The sequence below is a fragment of the Macrotis lagotis genome, chromosome 5 (genome assembly GCF_037893015.1).
Source record: "Macrotis lagotis isolate mMagLag1 chromosome 5, bilby.v1.9.chrom.fasta, whole genome shotgun sequence".
Taxonomy (NCBI): Eukaryota; Metazoa; Chordata; class Mammalia; order Peramelemorphia; family Peramelidae; genus Macrotis; species Macrotis lagotis.
In genome coordinates this window covers 271064179-271082310 of record NC_133662.1, presented here as the reverse complement: position 1 = coordinate 271082310, position 18132 = coordinate 271064179, and the positions used below count along the sequence as shown (strand labels likewise).

The window sequence follows — 18132 nt, the reverse complement described above, 5'->3', positions numbered from 1 at the left end:
TCCCTCTCCCCCTTCTCTCTTCTCTCTGTCTCTCTCTGTCTCTCTCTCTCTCTCTCTGTCTCTGTCTCTCCCCACTTTTTTATCTCTCTCTGTATCTCCCTGACTGTCTCTCCCTCTCCCCCTCCTCTCTTCTCTCTGTCTCTTTCCCTGTCCAGTACCGAATAGTTCAGTGTGGAGTCACGGCGCCATGTGGCCGAGCTCCCGGCCCAGTGGGCCTCTGTGGGCGGCCTACTCACAGCAGGCGGAGGAGCCCACGTGCTTGTCCTTGCAGCAGCACCTGAAGCACTTTTTCACCACCATGTAGAAGTAGGCGAAGACCACGAAGGGGAAGGGGATGTTGAGGCGGCTGCAGTATTCCTGGACCAGGAAGTAGCGCTGGAACTTCCACACCTGGTCGTTGTTCTCTTGCACTATGCCCACGGTGTACCTGGCGGGGAGAATGACAGGCTGGACCTCGACCTCCAGGCTCTCCTGCCTCAGTGCCCCCCACCAGCTGGAGGCTTCGTGACCTGTGACCCAGCTCCCCTTTGTCTCTCCACCCCCACATCCTGCCTTCTGACAGGCTCCCCCGGTGGGAAAAGGCCTGGGCCTGGGCCTGGGCCGGGGCAGGCGGCTGGAGGGATGGCCATGGGAGGAAGGCTTGGAGAGCCCTTTGCCTCTGTGACTTCACTCGTTCTGCAGGATAACCCAGTGGAGCCAGGGTTATTATCCTCTCTCCTTGGGAGATGAGGAAACTTCCCCAGATGAGGTCAATCAATATTTCCAGACACACAGCTAGCAAGTATCTGGGAAGGAATTTGAACTCAGCTCATCTAGATTCCAGGCAGAGCTCTCCACCCGATAAGGGTGCAACAGTGCACTGGGTCTGAAGTCAGCAACACTCCCCTTCCTTCCTTGCAATCTGGCCTCAGACAGTAGCGGTGTGACCCTGGGTACGTCACTTCATGCCTCAATTTTCTCATCTGTAAAATGAGTTGCAGAAGGAAATAGTGAACCACTTCAGGCTCTCTGCCAAGAAAACCTCCAATGGGGTCCTGAAGAGTCAGACACAACAAAGCAACCAGCTCTCTGGGCACGGGCCTGTGAAGGTCAGGTCGCCATGCGCCTTTTGCCTTCAGGAGCTCACAGTCCGTAGGGTTGAGAAGACACACATAGCTGCCTCTAACCCATGATTTTGCATGATCAGGGCATTAGACAGCTACAGGTCCAATTACTGTAGGAGATGGGGGGGGATCCAAGCTCATTGCCACGTTTGAGGAGGAAGATTGTTCCTGCACATGGGAAGCAGGGATGGCTTTGTGGAAAGAGGATGGTTCAATAGGCCTTTAGAACACGGGAGGGGCCAGTTCAGAAACAAACAATTTGCCATTTTCAATTTCCGTTTGGAAAAAAAAGAATATAATAAAGAATATAAGAAGATCCAAAAGCCTTAAAAGATAAAAATCCTTCCAATGTTTCTTTAGTTTAATTCTGTTCATTAGTATAAAAACGTGAGGGGCAGCCTGGCACAGATGGGGGGGCAGCTAACTTGGAGGGAGGAGATCTGGCTTGCCAAAGCTGTCTGTGTGACCTTGGACAAGTCTCTTAAACTCCGTGCCTCAGACCACTCTCTGGGACTAGAGAGGAGATAAGATTCTTTCTGTGTTGCTTGGAGAACTCTCCACACAGATAAAATTGGGGACCCGAATTAAAAATGAAAAATGAATTGTAATCTCCCTGAGGGCAGGAAGCCTTTCACTTTTGCCTTCAGGCCTGATGAATTGAATTGTATTCTTTTCAGACTCGGTAGGAGATTTAAAGGGGAATCTTCCTTAGAACTGTGAACTTGGTGTTTTCTATTTCTCCCCATTCAAATGTAAGCTTCCGGTAAAAGAGGAATAGGAACATTTCATGTTTTTATATTTCTATCACCAGAATTTTTGATATTTCCTGGGACACAGCAGGTGCTAAATAAATGCTTGTCTAATGAATGAGTGCAGGAGAATTTCGACAAAGAGGAATATTTGAAGGCTCAGGAGAACACCCATAGCTAGGAGACCGACTCAGGAAGGAGTGCAGGGAGGAGGTGGGCCTGGGGTGAGTCCTGAGGGTATTCATGGGGCAGCGATGAAGGGGATCCAAGCTTAGAGAAGGACGAGAGGCGGGAGGTTTGGGGGGTCTCTAGGCCTCCTGACTCTGCCTGTCGGAACAGAGCCCTGGAACAGCTTTCTTTTCAGAGACTCAAGATCAGCCCAAACCCTTTGGGAAACAAGCACACCCTTTTGTCCCCATATAAAATGAAACATTAAGTTTGAAACATCTACTTAGCTTTCAGTTCTGTGAAGGAAATGGCTTGTTGGTGCTTTGTAGTGGAAAATGTAAAGTGAGAGAAGCACACCACCAAAGGGCAGAGAATAGAGGGGTAGGGGACCTTAAAGCCAAATCATCCCAGCCACTCATTTTACAGAAGGGGAAACCGAGGCAAGAGAAGTGAAGGGATTTGTCCAAGCTTGCCCAAGTCCTAAGGGCCAGGGTCGGGATCTAGACACAAGTTCCGTTTCTAAATTCAGTTTTGTGTCTTCCCACTGGACCAACCACATCACTTTTCTCAGGTAACTCTTGTAATTTGGTCTCTAGGAGGAAATGCCCTTGCAGAGGCCGCTTTGCGCTTCAAAGGTCGAACCTGGGAGCTGGTGTCTAGGGAGAAGGGAACGGGAAGTCTTCTGAGGCTTGAGAATCTGCACAGACTTGTAAGGGATGCTTTCCTGCAGAACCTTTGCAGAGTTGCATCTTTTACCCTTGAATACCAGCCAAGGGAACTGTGGGCACCGCTTGCAGTCCCCCATGGGTGTGTTTAGATGGTCATTAACAGCTCCTCGCCAATAGGGCCAAGCTGACAGCTTAAGGTTAATGGGATCATGGGCTTCCAGGGAGAAGAAACGTTAGCAGTCTTGTGGTTCACCATCCCCATTTTGCAGTTAAGGAAGATGAGGCTCAAAGGAGGAAAGGGACTGGTTGAAGGCCACTCTCAAATTTAGAAGTAGCTCCAGGATCTAGAATCCAGAAGAGAAAGTGACTTCATTTGTTCTACCCCTTTCCTTTGTAGAGTTCATATAATTTAAATCTGGAAGGGGCCTCAGAGGTTGTCTTGTTTTACAGATGAAGAAACTGAGGTTCAAAGAGGTGACTTGCCCAAGGGAGCAAATTCAATTCCATGTCCTCTCCTCTCACCTCCCGTCTCGTTCTCTTATACAGAGAAGCAGCCAGGGTCATGACTTCCTCTAAGGCACCTTAAGAGGAAGAGGCAGGATTCAAACCCTAGTGTTCCCCCAAGTGCTACAACTTCCTCCTCCCCACAGTTTGTCTAATTTACTGGTGTAACCATGGAAGTTCCACGAGGGCAGGGATGATTTCATTTTATCTTTGAAACCCCAGAGCCTAATATAGTGTTTAACACTTAGTGGTTAAAACAAGCTTATGCAGGAAAAGGGAGGAAGGAAAGGTGAGAGTGAGGGAAGATGGAAGGTAGAAAGGAGAGAAGGAAGGAGGGAGGAAGGGAGGGAAGAAGGGAGGAAGAGAGGGAGGGAGGGAGGAATATATTGGGAGTACAGTCCCTACATTACCATCCATAGCCTGAAGACCTCCTTTCTTTGCCCCTCCATTTTGGAGCTAACTCAGGACATACCCAAACATGGCAACCAGCAGGTTCACAAGCAGAATATTGGTCGAGAGCATATAGATGCAGACGAGGGGGATGGTGATCCATTCAGGGAATCGGGGCATCCTGTTTTCATCCAGTTCCACACACAGAGGTTTGGACTCATTCCCCGTGAAAGTGCAATGGGAAAGATCATAAGTGGTGCCTAAGGCAGAGAGAGAGAGAGAGAGAGAGAGAGAGAGAGAGAGAGAGAGAGAGACAGAGAGAGACAGAGACAGAGACAGAGACAGAGACAGAGACAGAGACAGAGACAGACAGAGAGAGAGAGAGAGACAGAGAGGGAGAGAAGTTAATGAGGGTGGAGTGGAGGGGGGCAAAGGGGGCTCAACAATGGGGGTGTTTCAACAATGGCAGATGAATATTCTGAGACCCAATCTGGTCCCTAAACTGGGCTAGCTGTGTGTCTCTGGACAAGCCACTTAATCTCTGCAGACTTCAGTTTCCCTATCAGTAAACTGGGAATAATAATAGCTCCAATCTCCAGGGGCCCTGGGGAGATCCATTAAGGTAACATTTCTAAAGCACCAGGCAAACCAAGACTACATACATGATGATTGCTATAAGCTGCCCTTGGGCAGGGAGGACTCCAGAGAGGGCTTCCCTGGCAGCTTCCTTTCCACTCCCTTGCTAATGAAAACCACATAAACATTTTTCCTTCAAAAGACCAACATGGATCTTCAGTCAGTGATTGAAGGAAGAGGGGGCAGGGTGGTTTGGGGTCATTTGGAGCTGTTGCCCACAGAGAGCCAGCCTTGGATTCAGGAGACTTGAGTTCAAGTTATGACTCATACTGGCCTTTCCTGCGACCTTGGGCATTTCTCTTCCTCACTTAGCATACTAGCACTTCCAAAGACTAGAAGCTGCAGAAGGAGGTGCCCACCTGGAGAGCTGGAGGGAGTTTCCTCACCTGGGAGCTCACTCATCCAGAGGAATCCCAGATTTAGTCCCTACTGGTCCCTTCAATCGGAGGTAACTTGGAGGTTTATCTATAGGTGATAGTGCACGTAATACAGTGTTTTGTGAACCTATTGACAAATCTGTGGAGGCCAGCCAGGGTACTGAGGGGTTATGACCCAACAGAGGACAGCTCTGGTACCTCCCTGATAAGACTCTAGGAACCTTGTATTTGAGTCACCAAATCTTGCAGGGTCAGGCTTAGAAATGATCCGTACCTATGGCCACTGCAACCAAGAGGTCGCTTTATGGTCTTGGCGAAGGCTGGAGAGACAGAGAAACAGTCCCTGCCCTCCAGGTGCCTCCAGTTTAATGCAATACCTGCAGATCACATACAAGATCCCTAGGAAGCAGATGAGGGAAGGTAACGGCCAGGTAGGAATTTTATTAAAGTTGAAAATTGTGTTGATTCTATAGGAGAAGAGACCCTCCGAGGAGCTCAAGGTCAGGGATGTCCAGTGGCTTGCTCAAGGTGACATGGGTAGTAAAAGGCAAAATTTGGACTTGCTCCTAGATTTTCCAATTCTAAATTTGGGCTTCTTTCCAGGGCACCAATGAACAAGCATTGACTAATCACCTATTATGTACCAGGGACTTTGGATACAAAGGTGGAGGTGAGCTAGGCAGATCCCTTAGGGAATGAAAGTCCTGCTGCTGGAAATGGTATATAAAGCGATTTGTTTTTGTGAAGGTATTCATGGCCTTCTGAGGCCATCAATCTATGTGGTAAAGACAATTTCATGGGCTTCAATTTTTGGAGCATTTGGTAAGGCTGAGGAAATGAGATCTAATGGGAAAGAGTTCCTCTTTGGACGAGCTTTCCGATGGGGGAATGAGCCTATTTCAGCCATGTTCTCCCAGGAATGAAAGAAATCCTGAGAAGAGCCTGAAGCTTGAGGACGCCTCTCTGAAACTCCATCCAGCAATTCCACAATTATTCACCTCCTGCTTTTCCAGGCAAATGAAGACAAATTCAAAACCAAAACAAAATCAAAGCATTTATATTTTGCTGGGGGGGGGGGGGATTACCACCCCCCCCCCCCCCCACAGTGTAGGCCCCAGCCTGCCCCTGCCAGGCCCATGCAAGCCTGACCCTGGCTGCTGCTGCTTACCATCCACATCGCTGGGCACCTGGCCAAACATGGCCAGGTAGGGTTCGTAGATCACCGAGCGGAAGATCCACTCCCATCGGTGCTCGTTCTGCCTCAGGATGCCCTGGCGAGCCACTCCGAAGGCCACCATCCAGACGGCAAAGAGGAACAGGAAGAAGAAGACGTCGATCAGCTAGAGGAGGGAGACGGGAAAACCCATCAGCAGCTCAGGTGGCACCTCCCGAGGGAACCCGCCCTCCTCGGCACCTGTGGAAGGGTCACTGCTGCTCAACATGCAAGAGGATGGCCCAGTTCAGTCCGCCCAAGGCACTGGCTGATTTGTTTCCTGTCATAACAATCCATCCCTTGTGCTATGGAGCTGATCTGGGCTCAGAAGGCTGGGCCCCCCAGCTTCTTCTGCCAGACCAGAAAGGCCCTGGGTGCTGGCCTGAGCCTGGCCTTTCTGCCCGCAGAAAAGGCTGTGTATTCAGAAGCACCTCTCTGAGAATGGAAAAAACTTCACGTCCCAATGGCTAAAAGTCTGCAAATATCAGAAGAAATTCTATTTTTGCTGCGTCCTTGGAAGACTGCCTCACATATGACGTTGTAAAAGAGAAATGGGTCTTGAGTCAGGGACCCTGGGTTCAAATCTCCAGTCCGCCGCTGACCTGAGTGGGGATCAGTTGGACAAACCGCCTAACTTTTCTACGCCTTGATTTTTCTTCCTTTCCAAAAAGAGGACCAGATAATGATTCTGAAGATCCCTTCCAACTCCAAACCTATGGTCTCAGAACCTTAAATTTTCTTAAAAAGAAAAAGTGTCTCCTTTTTAAAAACAATGATCAAACGACAAGAAATTCAACTGGGAGAGGAATCAGGAAGAGAAGGATCACTTTTATAACCCCTACTATGGCTGGGCACTTTTTGCAAATATAATCTCATTTCATCCTTACAGTAACCCTTGAGGGAGTTGCTGCTATTAGACTCATTTTGCTATTTGGGAAACTGAGGCCAACAGAGGTTAAGTGCCTTGGGTCTTACAGTTAGTAGGTGTCTGAGACTGGATTTGAACTCAGGTCTTTCTGACTCCAGAGCCAACTCTATCCATTCATGAGTTTAAGGTGATGTATAGAAAAATGTAAAGTTAAGCAGAGGAAATGTATGGAAATCATCCTGGTACTTGATGCTTCTGAATAATTTTTAATCAAGGTAGAAAGTCTTGGACCCTGGTATAGTTAGAAGTCAAGGATGAGAGTTTACTATCACTAAATTTGCATCAAATGAGTTAATCTATGCAAAGGGCTTTACAATTCTTAAGTCTTTAGGAAGGTTGGCTCTAGTAATAATAATTATTATTGGCCTCATTCTGATAAGGAAAGGTTCTGTGGAGTCATGGATTTCCATTTCTTTCTAAAGAAAACCAAGCTGCTATTGCCAGCTCCCAGACATGTTGCAGTCAGTTGATGGATGGTTAAAGCAACTTCTGAGCCCAAGAAGCTCCCTGGGTCAATTGGCCAGTGTCAGTTTTTGTCTGGCTTCTGCCTGGAGAAGACCCATTTGGGACAGCACCACAAGATATCTACCCTGAGGCTCGGCCCTTGGAAACCTCTCTATGCACAAATTGTCTTCCTGATTGGTCAGAACCCTTGGGCAGGGCACTTTCTTCTGTCATGAATCTTACCATTCTCTGCAGCATGATGATTTTGGGTCCCAGATTTCTGCTCACAGTGAAAATGTGGATGAGCCTCAGAGTGAAAATGATATAATCCAGGCAAAAGATGACACGTCCAGAATAGAGGGAGCTTTTGTTAGAGGAGTGGAGCCTAGTGAGAAAAGGAAAAAGGGCATGGAAGGAAGAATCATTTTAGAAATGCTTGGACTTTGTCACAGTAAAAACAAAGGATGTGAAGTCCTTGGAAAGATATGCTCCTTTGGGGCAGCTAGGTGGTGCAGTGGATAGAGCACCAGCCCTGGAGTCAGGAGGACCTGAGTTCAAATCCGACCTCAGACACTTAATAATTACCTAGCTGTGTGGCTTTGGGCAAGCCACTTAACCTCATTGTCTTGCAAAAAAAAAGACCTAAAAAAAGAGAAAGATATGCTCTTTTGACAAGGAAGAGAGGCCAAACTTGAATATGTGAGCACTAAGGAGGCTGGAATAATCTTGGAAAAAGCCATATTGGCAGCCCTAAACAGGTGAGCCTTCTATTTCCATTTTAGATACCACAAAGGAAATGTGTGGATCTGCACATCTTTGCTGGCTCTTCTCACCAAAAACATGAAGGCAACTCACCTACTGGGATAACAGTTTGGTCCTGGGAACAGTGGACCAGAATAAAGATGGAAGAGGGGGCCAATTTCCCTTTGTGGGTTTGCAGAGTTAAGGGCTGCCTGGGGTGCACCTCTTGTGATGACAGGCACACACCGGTTCCCTACTGGCAATATCCAACCTGTGATGTTCCCTTCTAAATTGGACTCAAGCTCTAACTTCTACATGAGGCTTTGCAGATTCCCTCCTCCAGCTTCCTTCCTCTCTTAAATGACTTTGTCTTTATTTTGCTCACACTGTGAATATGCTGACCTTGGTGCAGGCTGAGAGGATAGAAGCTCCTTGAGAGCAAGGCTTGTCTTTTCTGTGTATCACCAGCACTAGCTGGCACCTAGTAGGACTTCAATGACTCTTTGTAGATGGATCTTCAACCACAAAGGTTCCATGTGGAACAGGAATCTTTGAATGGATTTCTTGGGCAAAGTCAAAAGTGCAAGAGGATCTCACTTTAGGAAATGGTCCTAAGCCAGAAGGGATCTAGAGGGAGGGCCTAGGTGTTCTGAGTGATCACAATTAGCTTCATTCAACTCTTGGCACAGTTTCCTTCTGGAAGAACTGGGGGAGGGAGGCAGCTCTTCAGTTGAATCTGGACAGAAGACCAGGATTCTGAAAGGTGAAGGTGAGGTGGGAGGGCACTCCAGGTGTGGTAGAAACAGTCTTCCTGAGCTACTAACTTCTGTTAGAGGTTTATGACTGTCATGGATTCCTCCATGAAATTTCTCTACTGTCCACACAGCTCAAGACCCAAGTGGGCCTGAAAGTCTCAGAAATGAACCACTGAACTTCATCAATCAGAGGAGATGGGGCAGGGACGTTTTTCTAACATCCAAATGTCCCCTAGGGGTGACCCAGAGTTAGTCTGAGGGCTATGGCATCCATTGGCTCTGAGGCCATGCATTTATTGTTCTCTCTAAATTTCCAGATCATCACAAGCCCTGAGCAAAAAGCCATGTTGATACAGACCATGGAGTCAGAGAAGTCAGACTTGGGAAGAACCTCAGAGCGAGGTACAGACTAGTAAGCTCTAGAAAAGCCTGCCTCCCACCAAATGCAGAATTCTCTCTAGATTGTCCTCTCCAGAAGCAGATGGTCCCTCTAGACTGGCCCTACTAGGCAGTTCTCTATCCTCTACTTGAACCCTTCCAGTGACGGCTCAACTTCTCCCAAGGTTCACATAGCTGCTTTTCCACTTTTAGCCTCTCCCTGGGACTAGAATAATGTACGGAGGAGCTACCATCACTGTTTCCCACTCCTCCTAAGAGGCCTGCCCTGGACAGGAAGGCAAGTTGGGGAATTACCAGAAAAACCTCTTCGGATAGAAAGAGATGACTCTAATTTGTCATGCCTAAGGATTGCCCTCCTGTAAGCTTTGGGATCAAAGTGGACTACGACTTCATTTATAGGTCATGCTGCTATTTAGATAACCTGAGATTCTACTAGAATCTTATAGGATGGTCAGGCAGTTGTGGACAGAACTTGGTTATCAGAGGGAGCATCCAAAGAAGTGAGATTGCTAGAGAGGTGTGTGTGGGGGGGGTTCTCCCTCCTTGGTTATCTCCAAGCAGAGGAGGGGTGATGACTCGAGTGTGTCTTAGTGAGGATTTCTTTTGTGAAAAGACTAGACTAGGGCACTGATGAGTCTTTTTTTTTAGGATTTTCTGCAAGGCAAAGGGGTTAAGTGACTTGCCCAAGGTCACACAGCTAGGTAATTATTAAGTGTCTGAGGCTGGATTTGAACTCAGGTACTCCTGACTCCAGAGCCAGTTCTCTATTCACTGTGCCACCTAATTGCCGCCCCCCCCCTCACTGATGAGTCTTTATCCTACTCTTAAATTCTTAGATTGACCTTCTTTGGTCATTTCCAGCACTCGCCAAGGATTCTGTGACATAGTCTGTGAAACATCATTAACCCCATTTTATGAATGAGGCAACTGGAACTTATGGAAACCAAGTCACTTTTCCAAGGTAGAAAGTAGAAAGTGACAGAGTTGGAATTTGAGCCCAGGTCTTTTAAGTCCAAGATCCAGAGCTCCTTTCCTGAGACCACAGTGTCTCTCCTAGTGGTGAGAGCCATCCACCTTGCATCAGAGGAGACCTCAGCATGTCTGGGTTACAGAAACTCCTTGCTGAATTTTTGACTCGGAGATATCATCCACAGCTTCTTATGATGCAGCCACCCCCACCCCCCCAATCACAGACAATGTTGTGTACCTGAATTTGAACTTTTTCAATTTAAATGCATGCTGAAGGGCTCAAACATTGAAGAATTTTGAAAGGCCAGGAAGGGTCTTACCGGAAGACAATCCCCGCTATGAAGTAGAATAATCCAAGGGTGTCCATAACATTCCACAGGTCAGTAAAATACTTAAGCCCATTCATGTACCACTGTAGGACAGAAAAGGGAAGAGATGCAATGGCGTTGTTATGGAGCACTGACTGTGCACGTTTCCTCATTCCCCAGACTTGCTTTCCTTGCTGCCGTTGATTCATTACCAACTCATTTCTAGTGATGGTGGGAGGCACTGAGGCAGCTGTTCAAGGAACAAAGGTATACTGGGACCTGACTAATAACTGAATATCCCAAGTGCTATGACCGTTCTTGATGTCAACCTGAAAGTGGAAAACATATCTATTATCTTGTCTATATGCCTGTCTGTCCAGTCATCCTCTATCTTCCATCCATCCATCCATCCATCCTCTATCCTCCATCCATCCATCCTCTATCCTCCATCCATCCATCCATCCATCCATCCATCCATCCATCCATCCATCCATCCATCCATCCATTCTTCCATCTATCCATGACACCCAATCTTGTTTTTCCAGATTCTCCAGCTTTCTCCCATAGGTTTCAGAGGACTGTGGAGCTGGAAGAGACCTCAAAGATTATTGCCCAAGGTGATATAGTTAATGAGTGAAAGAGGCAAGACATGGACCCAAATCTACCCATTTGAAGTCTGTCTCTAGACTTGCAAACAGGAGAGTTCGACCTCTGATGCTTCATTTTTTAGCAGCCTTTGAACATCAGCTTCATCTTGTGTAGAATGGGGATTCTAGCTCTGGTGTTCACCCTATATGAGATCTTTGTGCAGTTCTTAAGTGCCAGCCATTGTTATATTATAGAGTCTAGAATGCTTGATCACTTTTTGAGGGAGGGGGTTGTAATCAAACTTGTGATTTCATCGTTGTAGGGAAATACCAGGGAAGAAGATCCATCACCCAATGAGGATCTACCAGTCTCCTGGAACTTGTAGTCTTAGAGGATCTTGGGGACATAGATCCAGAGCTGCAGGGGACCCAAGAGGCCAACCAGCCCAATTCCTTCTTACACAGGAGGAAATGAAAGCCTAGGGAAGGAAGGTGATTTGCCCCAAATCAAGCCTGAGAGGTTAGATTTAAACTCAAGTCTACTGAAGTTGGACAGCAGAATATAGATAGAATGCCAGGTCTGAAGATTTGAGTTCAAATCTGGCCTTAGACACTTACCAGCTGTGTGACTCTGGGCAAGGCACTTAACCTTATTTGCCTCAGTTTTCTCATCTGTAAAATGAGTCAGAAAAGGAAATGACAAACCCCCCCAGTAACCCTGGAAACTCCCAAGGGGTCTTGAAGAGTTGGACACGACTAAACAACAGTGCCCCTTCCTACAATCGATGACCAAATCCAGTGTAAAATATTACAACTCTCATAGCATTGTAATTTCCTTATAGAACATTCCTTTTATATGGTGGCCAAAGGAATTGACCCATAGATGACAGGATCATGATTTAGAGCTAGGAGAGATCTTAGAGGTCATGAATTTTACACTCTTCTTTAAAACTTTACAGATGAGGAAACTGAGGCAGATAGAAGTTAAGTGACTTGCTCAGAGTCACTCAGCTAAAAAATAAGGTGGATTTGAACCTAGGCCCTCTTGATTTAAAGTTCTGTGCCCTCTCTATTGTGCCATGATGCCTTGGCATAATTCCTTTTCTCAAAAAATTTTACCTTCAAAGCCTTTTATACTCTGATGCCAACTTCCTTGCCTCACCCTGTCTCCTCCCACTCATCTCTACCTCCTCATGCTTCAGCTCTCATTCTTGTAACATAGCCACTCCTTCCCAGCTTCCTTGCCCTTCCTCACTCTGATACACCTTTCTCCTCCCAGGCTTTATGTAGTGTACTCTTATTCATCAGACCCTACTCAGACCCCCATTTTCCAAAAGCTTCTCATAGTGCCCCAAATTGGTAATCATCTCCTCCTTAGTCCCCCCACACCCCCCTAGAATGCCCTTCCCCACAGCTCTGAAATCCTCTCCATCCTTATCTCTGCCTCTTGGAAGCCCAAGCTCCTTTCTAGACTCAATTCAAAGTTCTTCTTCCTTTTGAGACCTTTCTCACCTCTCCCTAGAGGCTAAGGCCCCTCCAAAAAATATTGAATATACTCTGTAATTTATATCTCCTTATATAGCTATTTGTTGTCTTCCCCCCACCCCCCACCCCCACCCCCCACCCCTGCCATATGCTTTTGAGAAGGTGTTTAACACTTATCTGTTGGATGGAATTGAGAAAATAAGTGTTGGAATTGAAAGGAATGTTCTTTGGGCTGATAAAGGGTCGCACAGTTATAGGGGATTGGGTCAAGTCCCTCCTTGTCATCAGGCCTTACTAACAATAGGAAAATTAGTTTTAGAAGTGGCTCCCTTGGGCCTCTGGCTATCCCAGAGCCCTTTCTCTCTGGCTTCCCTCTGGGGAACCGGGCTGCCCACCTGTCTCACTTCATCACAGAAGAGGACGAAGACCAGGGCGTAGAGGATGAGCTCTGGGGTGTGAGGAACAGAGTGGAAATCCATGAGCAACACATAGGCAAAGAGTAGCAGGAAGGCGATATAAAAGACCACGTTCCAGGAGAAGACCACAAAAGGTGAGGTGAAAAAAAGCCAGGTAGGACCAGATAAGCCTTCGATGTCTATCGATGGGTTTCTTCCTGAGGTGGGAAAGAAGAGAACCCAGAGAGCTAGGACCTTTGGCAATGGAGCCTTCTTGTGAAATGGATCTGGGCCCTCTGTGGTGAGGGCCACCACCTACAGGAAGTCCCAAGGATCTCTCCAGTCCACCCAACCCATTCCCAATGACTTTGCACCTGCCTGTAGCTATTTTGTATTTGTTTCCCCCAATAGAATGGACCCTACCCTTGAGGGATAGAGGTTTGACAAAGACTGGTCCAATGGATGAGTGAATGAAACTGCAGTAATCCTTTGAGGACCAAAATCCTTTGTCTATCAAATAAGGCTCTTCCTGGGGTGAGCCTGCTTATCTTGTTCCCTTTTCTATATGGTTTAGAAATCTATTTCTAGAAGACAAAAGTGCTCAAGCTCCCTCAGATTGCCTCTCCTTGCCAAAATGAAGCAGTACTTCATACTATCAACCCCAAAGTTCAGGATCCAGCATCTCCACCCTCCTACCTCCAGACTTTTGCCCAAGCTGTCTCCTTGGCCTGTGATGCCCTCCCTGGTCTTAAATCTTTAGCTCTAACAAAGATTTAATTCAAATGTCCCCAGGTCATCCTCATGCATCAATGCTCCCTTCAAATGACTTCAGATTGAATGCCTTCAGTGCCCCACATATATTGCTACCTGCCCAGTCATTTTTGAAATTCAATGCATTTTTAGAGTCTGTTATTGCAAGTCACCATGGGAAATTCCAAGCAGCGGTGGGTGGTCATGCTAAGGAAAAGAGTTTGTAGCTCAGTAGAATAAAGTACATGCAAACACATACATGCAAGCATACAAACACATATATCTTACATGAAAGTAATATCAATCTGTAGCATAAGGAAGCATGTTGTGAATGACATAGGAAGAGGTGCAGACCCCCAAATACTATAGGAGTGAACCTTGGCCAAATCCCCTTTCCATCTCTGCTCTGCCTCAGGAAGTTGTTTGAGATGACCTCTGATACCCATCTCACTCTAAATCTATGGCCTAGCTTGTACCTTTTCTGGCCTCAGTTTACTCCTCTGGAGATGAAGGAGCCGTATTACATAACCATGCACGTCCCCTTCAGTTCTAAATCCCGGAGCCTTTGATAAAATGACAAGATGTGATTTAAATCAAACTAGGTCATGCCAAGGCCTATTGGGGGCATGACAAAAGGCCAAAGGGGTCATCTGCCTTTTCATTCACTTTCCTTCTCTAATTGAGCCCTTTAAGGAAACTCATGATTACCTGAAGGACACAAACCCACAGCCAACCAGAGGTATGAGAAACAGGCATAGGATGATCTTCCAGTTCTTGGTGTCCCGGGATATTTCTCCATACCATTGCTTGGAAAGGAAATTCTGGAGGCAAGAGACAAAAGAATGGAGGCCATCCTCTGTCGTGACACTAAAGAGCAGGACAGGACAAAGGACTTACTTCCCATATCCTCTACCACTGCCCCCACCCTGAAAATGCCATCACTCTGAATCAGTGTCTAATATTCCAAATCAGATTCATGAGCTGAATACAAATTGGCCACACTCCGCTTTCTATTATTTGCCTTAATGGAGAGAGAGAGAGTGGGGAATAAATAATTCAAGCAAGTCAATTGTCTCTCCCCTGATTCCCCCAATTTTCCCACCCTCAATTGTCTGAGTTCAAGTTTGAAATACACCCACACAGACCTGAATCATCTCAACCCTCCACTTGCTGTGGTCCCAGCCCTGGGGCAGGGGGGCTTGCTGTTGGTAAACTATATGCATCTCTAACCACAAATCACTCTTTGGATGATTTGCTTATGAACCAATCACCAGCAAATGACAGTATTCTCCGATATGCACTCCTATTTTTCTCCCTTACTGATGGCAATGGAGAAATAAAATTTGCAGAAGGCCAATCCAATATACTTCTGCTCACTCCCATCAGAATTCAGGCTGGAGGAGACGGCTCTGTTGATGATGCTTAGCAGGTACTACATGCCCCATTCTCATAAAGCTTGGCTCTTTGATATTCTTACCAAGGTCCTGAATAAAAGTAGAGATGACATGCTTCTTTGTCGGACTGAAAAGGTGACTTACAATTTATTGGAGGAGAAAACAGGATACCAAAAAAACTAAACGGTAACCTTTGGTTGAATTTAAGAAGACACGACTGTAAAGGCGTAAATAGAAAATGAAAAATTTGGTCTCAAAATTGACATTTCATACACTAGATGAGAGGGGTGTTGTGAGATGATTAGTGTGTCTGAAAAGAAGATTTTGTTGGTCTTCAAGGGCAGTGGAAGACACAGGTATGATGAAGCAGGCAGGAAAGGTGAGAAAGTAGGCTGCAGTAAGGGATACAGAATGGCCCAGGGCAAGGAGCTCAAAGTTTTGCTTGCCTATGACTGGTCAGCCCGTATCGGGGCCTTGGGTTAGCTCAGGTCCTACATTTTAAGGAGGACTTGCGAAAACTGGAAAGAATACAGAGAAGAGTGAATAAGTTGGTGAAGGGCTTCGGGGGTAAGGAGGACCACTAGAATTGAGGCTTCCCAGCCCCTGGAGAAGAGAAGCTGGGGCGGACTGCAGCCCTTAGCATGCAAGTTCTTTGGGGCCAGAGAAAGGTTTAGTCTTTCTCTTTATCCTGAGAGCTTGCTACAGATCCTGTGACTTAGCAGGCACTTTACAAATTCCTGTTGACTGACTCTGATGCCTGAGAAACTGTTTTCGAGTATTAGAAGGACCATCCTGGGCTCTAAGAGGGATGAGCTTTGTTCTTGCCCCTGAGAGTAGAACAAGGAGCAATGCCTAGAAGTGGCAGAAGTGACTTGAGGCTTGAGATCAGGAAGATAATGCAATACAGGTGAGCAGTAGGAGTTGGCACCCCTCTCCATTCCTGCCATCCCTAGATGGTGCCCATTGACTGGTGTGGCAGAGAGGAAAGGATTTGTTAGGTCCATATTGAATTAGACATTCTTGGGCTTCCTTCCAAAGCTGAGATTCTGATAACTAGTTCATACAAAATTGGTTTGTGACCTAGAAGCCCACTCCCTCTTCCTCCTGAGTTTTTTCTGTTACCCCTTCAATTCCAATGAGTCAAATAAGTCTATTAATCACTTACTGTATACCAAGAAAGGTTCTGGAAAGGCAGAGACAAGTCCTTGGCCTCAAGGAGCTGGCCTTCCATTGGAGTGACTTCCTACTGCAAGTCTCTCAAATGTTGGGTAAATCAAAATGTCCAATGGGATGTCAAATATTGAGATGGAACGGCAGGTTTATGTGCTTGGTTAGGGGCTGTCAGAAGGCAGCTAACTGTCCCCTCCATGAGAGAGGAGAGAAACAAGCTCGGACCTGAGAAATAATGTCTATTTGTCCAGCGTCTAATGTCTAAAATCAAAATAAATCAAAAGTGGTTTAAAAGGAGACAAAACCCTTTGGAAACTTTTCTCAGAAGACAGCTGCTGGCACTTCCCCTTTCCCTGCTACCTCTGATTTATCTTATCTATATAAACACACGTGCTTGGTTTCCCTATGATGGGGGGGGGGGGGGGATCCAGGGAGCTCCAGGAAGGCAGGATGGCTTTTATTTTGTTTGCTTCTCCAGGGCCAGCATGAGCACATAGTAGGTCTGACTGCACTCAGCAGCTGGGATAGATGAGGAGACTCAGAAGCCTTATAGTCAGAGGAGACTGTGTCCACAGGAATGATCTGCCCCGAATATGGGAATGTCATACTGAGGCAAGTGGCTTAGGTTTTGTATGCCTTGGTTTCCTCATGAGTAAGGTGGGAGGGGGAAGGGGGAATAGGTCAGTGAGAATCTGTCTAGCTTTGAATCCTAAGAACCTCTAGATCTGTTTTGGGAGTGTTGTGTTTTTGCTGTGAAACAGGTCACTGGCCGTTGAGCCAGGTCCATAAGAGCAAGTACAGGCTATTGAGGCTGGAGCTGTCTCAGAGACAGACCTGATGGTCTGGGAGGCCCTGGGTCTTAGAGAAAAGATGAGGGCTTCATCAGCTGCCTCTGCAGAGTTGGGCCTGGGGTGCTGTCAGAAGCTATTACCCAACCTGGGCACCAGTTTCCTTCAGCACATTTTTCTATAGAAAAGGAGCATGGGGGATGAATGTCCCAGCAACCTGAGGAGGAAGTGCCCACTGTCTGGATCCTTTACACACACATGCACACACACACACACACACACACACACGGACACACACACACACACACGCACACACACACACGCACACACACGCACACAGGGATGGGCTCTCACCTGCACACCTGGCTGTGCAATGAACTGCTGATCGGTGGCTTCCACAGCCAGTTCCAGGCAGTTGCTACCCCCCCAGGCCTCACAGGTATACACCAGGAGCTGCTCAGCAAGATCCTCATCATTGCTGTAGCATTCGGTGAAGAGTTCTAAGAGACAAAGAGAGTCAAAGCTAGACTGAAGGACTCTAAAGACAGACAGACAGACAGATGCAAGGAAACAGAGGCCTTTTGGAACAGAGAGAGATGGAGACACACAAAGAGAAAGAGCCACAGAGGAGGTATTAAGGGACACAGAGGGACCAAGAAGTCCCAGGAGCAGAGAGACAGTGAAGGGCAGGGAGAGAGAGACAGAGAAAGAGAAAGAGAAAGAGAGAGAGAGAGAGAGAACCTTTGAACAAGAAAATACAGAAGAAAATTGGTGAATAGCTAGCAGAATCATGGGCAGGATAAACAGGGGGAGAGTAAGAGATGGCATCAGGCTGCCAGGTCCCCTGAGTACTGAAAGACTGGACAAATGTAACCAATTATTGTGATCAGAAAGTTCTGGGAGTGGGAGAGCACTGAGTGACAGAATGGCAGAGAATGACCAGTGACTGGGATTAGGGGAGGTTTCTGTCTCAGAGGCACAGAGGCAGGACAAAGCTGCCAGCACCTTGCATTTCTACCATGCTGAACTGGGACTCTCCTTGCCGACTCACCCACAGCACGGGTTTCATACTCGTTTGCCAGTTCTTCAGATTCCCCTGCAGCATTGATGTCATTTTTCACCTTGGCGAGGGTCTTCAGCAGCTTACTGGCTCCCAGGGCTGCCAGAGTGCATCCCCTTGTCTATGAAGGAGGGACCAGGACAATGTCAAG

The 18132-nt window shown here is 46.9% G+C and overlaps 1 protein-coding gene across 1 annotated transcript in view; it reads right to left on the bottom strand.

Annotated features, from left to right (window-relative positions):
- The window catches only part of LOC141490230 (transient receptor potential cation channel subfamily M member 8-like), a 45032-nt gene that overhangs the window by 6124 nt on the left and 20776 nt on the right, over positions 1-18132 (bottom strand). Inside the window, 10 exon segments of the mRNA XM_074190449.1 lie at positions 237-427; positions 3665-3842; positions 5764-5935; positions 7424-7565; positions 10365-10456; positions 12820-12987; positions 12989-13037; positions 14278-14390; positions 17276-17421; positions 17973-18102. Of these exon segments, the coding sequence (XP_074046550.1) occupies positions 237-427; positions 3665-3842; positions 5764-5935; positions 7424-7565; positions 10365-10456; positions 12820-12987; positions 12989-13037; positions 14278-14390; positions 17276-17421; positions 17973-18102 (1381 nt within the window).